We start from the raw sequence: 11636 nt of genomic DNA on the forward strand, positions 1-11636 counted from the left end.
GGTTCAATTTGGCAGATGTAATCCATGAAAACATAGCTCCAAAGAAGCCAGTAGTATAAAATAGGATAATTTTATTAGTATAATAATTAAAACAAAAATGTAGTAAAAGGAAATGACTAATAAAAACTTCCATCAGCATACAAACGTTCCAAGTTTCTGTTTCCTATCATTTAATATTTTCCATTATAATAAACTAGTTCATTAGACTTTCATTATTAAAAGCAGGTTAAAAAAATAGTGGCCTCTTTTTTGCTGTTGTTTTGTTTAAAAGTTCATTTTACTTTATATATAGAGTTTAAGTACTTGTGTGATGACCAGATGCTAGAGGTAGAAATGTAACCTACTTTGAAAGCAAAATCCATTTTTAAACTAAGTAAAAATATGGAAACATTTCAAATCATAGATACACAGTTACTAGACCATTCTGATGTTTAGGGTATCTTCAAGTAGACAGATTAAGGTAACTTAAAATCCAAATGCCAAATTGGAAGAAAGCAGGTGAATAGAGAGGCAAGTCTGAAATAAGCATCTTCCTGGGGTTATCAACAGTAAGACAATTTTACAAATATTTGGTGAAGCTATCCTTATATTCGAACAACAGATAACATCAAAATTGAGAAATTGCGACTAAAATTAATTGCATATGTGATTAAATAAATGAAAGTCATACCCTCATACCCTAAATATATTAAGACTTTAAAAAAAAATAACACATTACATTCCTACTTCTTGTAGTTCTCCAACGTCCAAAAACTTGTATGAGGCATATCCACGGTTTTCTGTTTATAATATACATTAGAAAAACTAAATGCAGAAATAAGTGAAGAACTGATGAATTTTCCCAAATTTCTAAATATACTGAGCCCCAAGTATCTCTGCAACTATTCTAAGATGGTTAAAAAAAAAAAAAACCTGAATCAATAAGCGCCTCACGGGCCTGGGGATATTCCAACACATTCTTGCAACCAACAGGAAAACTTTCCCTAAATCTGGATTAGTATTTCTTCTCTTTATCACAAAACACAGAGCACAGACCAGGATTGTTAACGGTTACCCAAACGGCAAGAAATCCAGTTAGAGTGATCAGTACTTGGAAGCTTAGGCTGTTTTTAAGGTCTTGAAGGGGTGAAGGACGAGACAGTTGAGGGAGGGAATGCGGGATTTATTTCTCCAAGTTGTATTTGTAACACCTCTTTGTAGGGAGTTAAACATGGGGACCGGTCCGGCTAAATGAACGCAGGGTGAAAATGGGAATTTGGCTGGAGACTGAGGGGTGAGGGGACGCGGGGGCAGAGGGGGGTTTCACCACGGCCCGCCTGGGGGCGGCGGTTTGGCTGGAGGGATGGATAATAAAAGCTAATGGCTGGGGCTGGATCCGAGCTGTCGGATGCTGCCTCACGCCGCCCCCCCCCTCCCCCCACAGCGCGCGAGGTCTGAGCCCCAGGAGCGGGACTGTGGGTCCGTTTCCATCCGGGGCGCCCGGGTCCGCCTCCATGTTCGGCGGCCGTGCCCTGGGGCGGCCGGGAGTGGACCGAAGCCCTAGGCCGCGGGGCCGAAGAGACCGGCCTCCCCTCGCCCGAGATCCCCGGTGGGGCCGGCTCTCCCGCCCTGGAGGATGCGCTGGGCTTTCGCTCGACCCCGCCCGAGCCCCGGGAGCAGCCGGGGCTCAGGGACTCGACTTCCAGCGGCCCGACCCGCCTGGGCCTGGAGATCCGCCGGCGCGGCCGCCCCAGCCCCGGCCCCTCCGCCCGGCGCTCGGGCGCGGCCTCCCGGCCCGCGGCCCTCCCCTCGCCCAGCTCCCTCAGGGCCACTGTCGCCGCTGTCCGCCCCTCCACCCCCTTCCCGAGGGACAAACCTGGGGGCCGCTACCCGGCATGGCCGGCCCCGCGAGGAAGCGGCGAGCCGGCAGCGGGGCCCGCAGCGACAGCAGCCACTTCGGCCCTCCCCGCTCAGCGCCGCGCCCGCCCGCCCTCCCCGCCGGCCACAGCCCCGGCTCCCCCTTCCCCGGCTGGCACCACTCGCCACCCGCCGCCCCACGCGCGCGCTCCCGGATCTGTTGCTCAACCTACTTGCAGTCTCTTCTCATCAGCCATCACCACATGCCCTGGAAGCGGGGCCGCCCCGGGACCCTCCGGCGGGCGGCCGCCTCTCCTTCAGCCTCTGGCCGCCGCTAGGGCGCGGGGCGAGTGGGAGGCTCCCCCATGCCGCCTGCGCGCACACCGGCCACACGCCGGGGCCCCGGCTCGGCCCGCCGCCCGCGCCGCTGCTCCGCGGGGAGAGCGAGCCTGGATCTCCCGCTGTCGCCTCGCCCCTCGCCCCTCGCCCGCCCGCAGCGGCAGCCGCAGCCGCTGCGCCGCTTCCTCCTCCCCTTTCCTCTTTTCCTTCTCCTCCTTCGCCTCGTCTGGAGCTGAGGTTGGCAAACCAGCACCTGCTGCTGGAGATCACCGAGAACTGAAACAGGAAACCCCGAACCCAGGGGAAAACCCGGGAGGCGTGGGGAGGGGTGAGGGGAGCTGCTGGAACCTGTCGGGCTTGGCCCGGCCACTGCGGCCGCAGGAGGTTCCCGCGCCGCCTCTCCTCGCGCCCAGCCCTGGGGTCCCGACCTCCCCGCTCCGCTCCCCCTGCCCGGGCCGGCGGCGCCTCTCGGCTCAGCTACGCCTCTTCCACCCGGCAGTACCACGGATCATTCCCTGGGCAGCAAGGGAATCGAGCGGCTGCCTTCATTTCCCGTGCTGGTTTGCTTGTTATCAATATTCCGTAATGAGGAAAAACCACACCCGGCATTAGCAAGACCAATAAGGGAATTTAAACAAATGAAGCTGTTGGGATTTTACCCAGGGGAAGGACTTCTTTCAGAAAGGAAACTGGCCTTGTTGGAAGTGGCAACATGTCAAAATTGAGGTGAAAGCCAGGCTGAATCCAGATCTCCTTCGGGAGGTTGGGAGGAGAGCCCTCTGCACGGAGGTGGGCTCCTGAGTTGCAAGTGTGAAAGCACTGAAAGCAGCGGGCCTTTCTACTTCTGTGAATTGTCCAACACCCAGCACAATCTAGGCCAACATTTCAGAAATGTTCAAATCATCTCACTCACCTGCCTGTGGAATTGTCACCAGGCGCCTCACTCCTAGCCTTGGGCAGGATGCATCTGCTTTTGGAGTGAGAGGGAAAGGAACATCTCCGTCCCTGGATTGTGCCTCTACCACGTGCCACAGACCTGGCAGCTGCTTTAAGTGCATTATCTCGTTTAAGTGTCACCACGGCCACTTGAGCTAGGTGTTATCATCCCCTTTATCCCACAGAATATTGAGATTAGAAAAATTTCCCAAAAGTACACAGATTGCATAGGAAGGATCCAGGTCTGTCTGCATCCAAAGCACATATTTGTTTCAGTGGACCTGAGTTCACACCTTGGATCACACTTAGCAAAATTATTTCTTGCCTCTCTGAATTGTTTTTAATGAGGGCATACTTGCTTTAAGCATGGATCCGTTGAATCTGATCCATGGGCTGCTTAATGGTAGTGATATCCGTGATGCTTACTGGGGTTCAAACTTTATAGTTTCTCTATTTTAAAAAAAACCTGCTTTTGTAGCTCAGTTGAGTAGCATAGATGTCCCCGCCTCATTGGCCAGCATCTGTTGCTCTTTAGCTATGGATGATATGGGGTCCCAGCTGAGAGCATTCTGCTGGCTGGTGTCCATGGCATGCTGACACTGCGAGATGAAAGGAAAGCATCTCACTGAGCCTGCTTTCCACTACATCAGGCCACTCTTGGAGCCTAGTAAATGAAATAGTAGACTGGTAGGCTTTTTTGGGGGCATATGAGAATTCTCTGGTCCACATTTTTAGTACCACCTTAGGAAGTTTGGCAACCTTCTGTCTGCAGCCAGATCCATTTGAATTGGCAGGAAAGAAGGGATGCTCTGGAAAGAATTCCCTGTTCGCTGAGCCAAAACCTCAGAAGCCTCTTGAGCAGTATTAGGGAGTGGCAGGGACTTAGAAAGAGGCTGGCTTGCTGACAACAATACGTGACGGCATTTATGGCATGATTTTAGTGAGGCCAGGAAGTTCCCCTATTCCACAGTATACCACCCACACAGTCTACTTATTTCCCTCAGTTGACTCAGCAGAACTCCACTCAATATTGATTAAGCATGGTTATGGGCCAAGGCATTATACTAGGAACTTTGGAAGTGAGACGTATGAATAACTATTATAGTTGCTAACATTTAGTGAGTGCTAATCATGTTCCAGGTACTATTCTGAGCACTTTGCATATATTCTCTCACATAACACCCACAAAACCCCTACAAGGAAATAACTATCACTGTTTCCATTTCACAAATGAGAAAACTGAGACCAAGATTAAGGTCAGTAAATAACAGTGCAAGGATTAAAACACAGGCATTCTAACTCTACAATTCAGGACTCATTACGTGAATGATACAGTAACTGCCCTTAATTACCTTACTATGTAGTTGGGAGATAAAACCACATGAAAGTTAAAAGAAAACTAAGAAGGCAAGAGAATTCTTAACTGTTAAATATGTGTCACGGGTAACAAATGCAATGAAGTTTCAGAGGACAGAGGAATCACTTTAGGTTGGAATGGTTGCAAAGACTTACATAGAAGATGATTCTGGGTTTCAAAAAGGGGACATTTAAGCTCGATAATGAAGATGGATAGTATTTTGATAAGCAGAGAGGATAAGGAAGGGCATATGAGTGGTACAGCATAAACAAAAATAGATTGCCAGGGAAATCTGGAAAATAGGGATAAAAGAAGTTGGAAAGGAAAATTAGGAACAAATTACACAGATTTGCAAATAAGAGAGGGAGAGAGAAACAGGGAGAGAGACAGACAGAGACAGGCAGACAGACAGAGACAGAGTTTGAGCTCAATGTATCCTATATACACTGGGAAGTCTGTGAAGGTTTTGAACAGAAGGTAACATGGAGAGCATCCCAATTTAGTAAACCCGATATTGTATTGGTTATTAGATAGTTTGGAAAGGGCAAGGATTGAAGCAGGGAAACAGGTTTGAAGGCCAATATGGGAGCACTGACAGGGAATAATGAAGAAATTGTGAGGGAAGTGAGGAAGGGACCAGTTAGTGAGACATTGTGACTTAAAAAAAATCACTGAAGCTTTGTAAATGATTGGATACATTTGATGGAGATGCAGCTAAGAAAAGGGAGAAGTCCAAAATGACTTGGGGGTGTGAATATGAAACCTATAATATCACCGACTGGAAAAAAGGGGAAGTTAAGGATAGAGGAACTACTGTTTTGAGCAAATGTTTAGAGGAATCTGGTTTTAGGCATGTATTTGTGGTAATAGTGGGGATATGCTTGTGGAAATGTTTCATAGTATTATCTAGAAAAGGCAGGGAGTTAGGTAAATGAGGCTTTTATCTGCTACTGAGAGAGTAAGTATGAACACTTTAAATGGTCGCTGTTATAACAATAACCAACTATGGTTTTCATCTTAAGTAAACCAGAGTTGAAAGAAAATTTCAATCTCAGATAAATGAGCATTAGGGACTTCCTCTTCTCTTTACTCCAAGTTCTATTTACTTAAAAGGAAAAGAAAATGTATAGGGAAGACATTTCATGCTTCAGAGAATGTCAGACTGATGAAAGAAAACTTAGAAATCATTGAATCTGACCCCACTTTTCAGCTTGCGAATGGTGAAAATGAGGATCACATTTTTGAATGTCTGATACTAAAACTTCGAAATAGGCATTAGGCAAGTAGGGCACATTTGCTATGACCAATTCTGGATAGCCCGTTTGTATTTTAGTTGTAAACTCAAGTCTAGACCTGGAATTGTGACTTCGAATTGCACATAATTAAAGAATTTGAGTGGCTATGGATCCATAACAGGCAAAGCCCTGGAATAGCCTCACTAGTTAAAAGCAAATGCTTTGGAAAGGACAGGTTGTGAGCAGAAGGTGGGAGGGAGAATGGTTGCAATGTCAGCACTTCTTTCTAAAATGTATCTCCCAAGTAGACTACCTCACACTGAGATTCACATTTGAACCTTAAAAGGCAGAGTTTCAGGTGCTCATCATCCCCTACTTGGCTGCCTCAGCCTGGATTTTCCAACTGCCCAGCCACCTTATCTAAGACCTCTCAGAGCTTCAAAAATGATGGCCCATAAGTCACCCTCAGGTTCAAAACTGGCACACAACCCTGGAAACTACTTCTAGTTCTATCCAGAGTTAGTGAAAATGTGTGGACCCACTGGTTACACTTGGTGATGCAAGAGAATTATTTCTCTTGTTCTCACATCTCCTACTTTATCATTTATGCCAAAACACTTACCTTAGTTAAAGTGATGTCAATAGTCCCTTGGATGCACCTTCCTCTCCAGCTCTTTGTCCAGCACTTGATTTCCTCTGATTGAAGAGCTTCACACACATAGCCAGGTGACTACTGTGATTTTTCATTCACAGTTTCTTTTATGTCTTTCAGAGAAGTTAGGGTTAATTCCAACAGCCCATGAAATGTAATGTTTCCTTAATATTATTACCCTAACTGACCACTTCCCAAGCACATGATCTATATAAGACGGACATGGAAGGATACAACACACTCTTGTCCATGTGCTTCAGTGATTGGTTAGAGTTGCTTTTCATTACTAAGCTCTTGGGGAAAGGAACTAGACGGCATGAGATACAGGCTGTTGGCCAATCCCAGGGCTTCTTTCTTTTGATGAGTTACCACAGGATTCCATACTAGCAGCATGACTCTGGTTTTCAGCATGTGGGAAGCCAGGCAGCAAGGTTTTCAATACTGTTGTGTCATACAGTTGTGTGCTTGTTCTTCTACCTGAGCCAGACAGTGTGGCTGCCCTAATTTCACCATATTTGACCAATATAGAAATTTTGAAAACAGTAAACACTTTAAATAAGAAATGCTCCTAAGGTGGCATTTTGCCATCTTGACAAGGATCACACCTGTCATTGTAGTTCATCCTTCCCAGAAGTTTAAAAATTTTTGTTTCAACATGGAATTTTAAGTGTACCAAAAACATCCTCGTCACCTCTGAAAGTATCTCTTGTTTTATAAGGAAATTGGTATATAGAATTACAAATGTACAAAACTGAGATGGTAGTTGGAAACATAATTATGGAAATTTCAGGTTAGAGTACATCTTATGTTAAAAGGCTATATCCAAGACTATTAATTGCAGTATTACTTACAAAGTCAAAAAATTAGAATCAATTTAAAAGTCCATTAATAGGAAACTATTTAAATAAGTTGCAGTGTTGCCATATATTAGGATGCCATTCACCTATTAAAGAGAGTAAAGTGGCTCTATGGGTATGGAATAAACTTCAAGACCCATTGATTATTGGAAAAGTAAGGTACAGTATATATAGTATGCTACCATTTGTGAGAAAGACAAAGAATGTCTCTGTGTTTGCTTATACATGCATATAACATCTCTGGGAGGGCACACAAGAAACTGCTAAGTGTTGTCTTGGGCAGGGAAACTGGATGATTTGGAAGAAAAGGTGGAAGAGAGATTCACTTTTTAGTCTATACCCAATAATGGCTTTTGAATTTTAAATTGGATACTTGAATTAGCTATTTGAAAAAAAGTTTTTTAAGTCTACACTCATTGGTGATGGGTACTATCGTCCACACCTTTCTATTTGATTCTATAAATAAGCAGATATTATTTTTTAAAATAGTTGAAAAGGAAGAGATAGAGAAGAGGAAGTTGAAGGAACCCTGTGAGGTGCACGTGTGGAGTCCGGGGCTTCCCAGACGAGGGGAAGAGTCCTGTGATCGTGTGGAAGGGGAGATCCCATAATTGCTAAAGGATTCCCAGCCAGCGTTAGTGGAACTGGTCACTTTTTTTTTTTTTTTTTTTTTTTTTATAAGAACGTAATTGTCCAAAGCTCCAAACTCAGATTCTGTGAAGATTTCTGATGGGACCTGTTTTAACTAAGGGAAACATTCAGGGACATTCTCATCAGCAGATGCAGGAGAGGTTCCTATAAGCTGCAGGCATCACAAGTCAGCAGTAGGCCTGGGCAGATGAAGCAGGTTTGGGGTTTTTTTTGTTGTTTTTTTCATGATACTCATCACCCAGGATTGTATTTGCTTATTTATTTTACTGTGTATCCTCACACCAGAACGTAAGCTCCACAAAGGCAGGAGCTTTGTCTGTCTTGTTCCTTTCAGTGTCCTCAGTTCTCCTGTGCCTGACATGTAGAAGGCACTTGGGTTGGTTCTAGACTACTGAAACTGGGGACCATAACACCCAGTGACTCTCCAGCCTGTGGCTACTTATTTAGGCCTTAATCTGTTAGAACATAGTAAAGACATGGCCAAGGGAACCAAGTTTTATGGCTTAGTATCTGAAAAAGCAAGCAAAGCAGAATTCAAACCTCAAAGCAACTGGGGAATTAGAAAAATACTTAAATTAAGCGTGGAGAAACAAGACAAGGAACCAACTACTGAAGTAGCAGAACAAGGTAGGTGTTGGCTTAAAAACAAAAGAAAGGAAAAAAGAAAAATAACCAACCAGAAAACAAATTAAAATGAAGGAATCTCTCCAAACAAAAAATAGCACAACAATAAAATAGAAGAGATAGCTGCATAATTAGGGCTGCAGTTTACAGGAAGAGCAGGACTATAAACAGAGCAAGTTTGCTGCTGAGTCACTGTATGCTGGAGAGTTGGGTGGCTGAGGTGGGAGAGTCACCTTGATTTAGAGTCTACAGTGGCTTCAGAGTCTAGGATAGGGGTGAGTGAGCCTAGACGCTAAGGTCTGAGGAATACAGAGGAAATGGGTAACCTAGGTGGTTCCAGGTACTCCCTTCCATCCGTAGAGTAGAAATCAATGGGACATTTACACTGTCAGCTATTTTTGTTTGAACGTGGACATTCCAGGGGATATTCAGCCAAAGAGCATCCAGGAGTCGGAAATGAGGAGTCCAGCCAGGCAGTGACGGGTTCCACAAGCGAGTGCCACAGGCCCAGGGAGGAGATGATCTAGGCTGAAGAGATAAATAGACTGGAGCTATCTGATGGCTTTTAACAGTTTTGGATATAGTACAGCCATTTATCTGTTTCTTTCTTCCTTTTTTCTTTTTTTTTTCTTTTTGGCTGTTCCATGCAGCATACAGAATCTTAGTTCCCTCACCAGGGATCGAACCTATGCCGCCTGCATTGGGAGCTTGGAGTCTTAACCACTGGACCACCAGGGAAGTCCCCATTTATCTATTACTATGTCTCACAGCCCTTCATTTTTGTCCAAATATTTACCTAATTTGAAACGTCAGTATTCCCCTTAAACGTTTCTCTAACTCTTCAGTTATTATGTGACTTCCTCTGCTTTTTTTAGTTTCATACACAGACCCCTGTTTTACTGAGAAGGGCTAGGCCTTCTGGGTTGTTTTTTACAAGCATCTATTTTAAAAAGTGAGAATTATTTGTCTTTGGCAGTTTCTGCTTTTAAATGGCGATCTTGCTAGAGAAATTCAGGGACTTGTCACTTTATTTTGGAAAACTACAGGAGGCAGCTAAATGTTCCGTAAACTTTGGCAAGGACAACTTGTTTACTAGAAGACACTTTCCTGATGAATGTATTATTGCTACCTTCTGTGTTGCCTTTGCTAAAATATGTGTTTGCAAGAACATTTTAGAGTGTTGGTAGGATTGGGTCTAACAATTACTTGTATTGTCTTGGTGGTCAATTCTTTACGTACAAAAGCAGGAGCTGGCATTTTCCAAGGCTTTTTATTTTTATTTTATTTAACATCTTTATTGGAGTAAAATTGCTTTACAATGGTGTGTTAGTTTCTGCTTTATAACAAAGTGAATCAGTTATACATATACATATATCCCCATATCTGCTCCCTCTTGCATCTCCCTCCCACCCTCCCTATCCCACCTGGCTAGGTGGTCACAAAGCACCAAGCTGATCTCCGTATGCTATGCGGTTGCTTCCCACTAGCTATTTTATATTTGGTAGTGTATATATGTCCATGCCACTCTCCCACTTCATCCCATCTTAACCTTCCGCCTCCCTGTGTCCTCAAGTCCATTCTCTACTTCTGCGTCTTTATTCCTGTCCTTCCCCTAGGTTCTATATAACCATTTTTTTTTTTTAGATTCCATATGTATGTGTTAGCATACAGTATTTGTTTTTCTCTTTCTGACTTACTTCACTCTGTATGACAGACTCTAGGCCCATCCACTTCACTACAAATAACTGAATTTCATTTCTTTTTATGGCTGAGTAATATTCCATTGTATATATGTACTACATCTTTATCCATTCATCTGTCGATGGACATTTAGCTTGCTTCCATGTCCTGACTATTGTAAATAGAGCTGCAATGAACATTGTTGTACATGACTCTTTTTGAAATATGGTTTTCTCAGGGTATATGCCCAGTAGTGGGATTGCTGGGTCATATGGTAGCTCTAATTTAGTTTTTTAAGAAACCTCCATACTGTTCTCCATAGTGGCTGTATCAATTAACATTCCCACCAACAGTGGAAGAGTGTTCCCTTTTCTCCACACCCTCTCCAGCATTTATTGTTTGTAGATTTTTTGATGATGGTCATTCTGACTGGTGTGAGCAGATATCTCATTGTAGTTTTGATTTGTATTTCTCTAATGATTAGTGATGCTGAACATCCTTTCATGTTTTTTCTGGCAATCTGTACATCTTCTTTGGAGATATGTCTATTTAGGTCTTCTGCCCATTTTTGGATTGGGTTTTTTGTTTTTTTGATATTGAGCTGCATGAGCTGCTTGTAAATTTTGGAGATTAATCCTTTGTCAGTTGCTGCATTTGCAAATATTTTCTGCCATTCTGAGGGTTGTCTTTTCATCTTGTTCATGTTTTCCTTTGCTGTGCAAAAGCTTTTAAGTTTCATTAGGTCCTATTTGTTTATTTTATTTTCATTTCTCTAGAAGGTGGGTCAAAAAGGATCTTGCTGTGATTTATGTCACAGAGTGTTCTGTCTATGTTTTCTCTAAGAGTGTTATAGTGTCTGGCCTTACATTTACGTTTTTAATCCATTTTGAGTTTATTTTTGTGTATGGTGTTAGGGAGTGTTCGGAATTCATTCTTTTACATGTAGCTGTCCAGTTTCCCAGCACCACTTATAGAAGAGGCTGTCTTTCCTCCATTGTAGATTCTTGCCTGCTTTATCAAAGATAAGGTGACCATATGTGCATGAGTTTATCTCTGGACTTTCTCTCCTGTTCTATTGATCTATATTTCTGTTTTTGTGCCAGTACCATACTGTCTTGATTACTGTAGCTTTGTAGTATAAGTTGAGCCTGATTCTTCTAGCTCCATTTTTCATTCTCAAGATTGCTTTGGCTATTAGGGGTCTTTTGTGTTTCCATACAAATTGTGAAATTTTTTGTTCTAGTTCTGAGAAAAATGCCATTGGTAGTTTGTTAGGGATTGCACTGAATCTGTAGATTGCTTTGGGTAGTATAGTCATTTTCACAATGTTGATTTTTCCAATCCAAGAACATGGTATATCTCTCCATGTGTTTGTATCATTTTTAATTTCTTTCAACAGTGTCTTATAGTTTTCTGCATACAGGTCTTTTGTCTCCTTAGGTAGGCTTATTCTTAGGTATTTTATTCTT

The 11636-nt window shown here is 43.5% G+C and overlaps 1 protein-coding gene across 2 annotated transcripts in view; it reads right to left on the bottom strand.

The window, feature by feature from the left end:
* The window catches only part of ZC3H12C (zinc finger CCCH-type containing 12C), a 70080-nt gene extending 67657 nt beyond the window's left edge, over positions 1 to 2423 (bottom strand). The window contains exon 1 of one of the 2 annotated variants that reach the window (XM_081239226.1): positions 2070 to 2423. In XM_081239226.1, the coding sequence (XP_081095352.1) occupies positions 2070 to 2093 (24 nt within the window). In that variant the 5' untranslated portion in view covers positions 2094 to 2423. Of the gene's footprint in view, positions 1 to 1855; positions 1969 to 2069 lie in introns of those variants that run through there. The other variant, XM_081239227.1, reaches the window with a different exon arrangement.
* Between the last annotated feature and the right edge of the window lie 9213 nt (positions 2424 to 11636).

Source organism: Mesoplodon bidens (genome assembly GCF_964165515.1).
Source record: "Mesoplodon bidens genome assembly, chromosome: 7".
Taxonomy (NCBI): Eukaryota; Metazoa; Chordata; class Mammalia; order Artiodactyla; family Ziphiidae; genus Mesoplodon; species Mesoplodon bidens.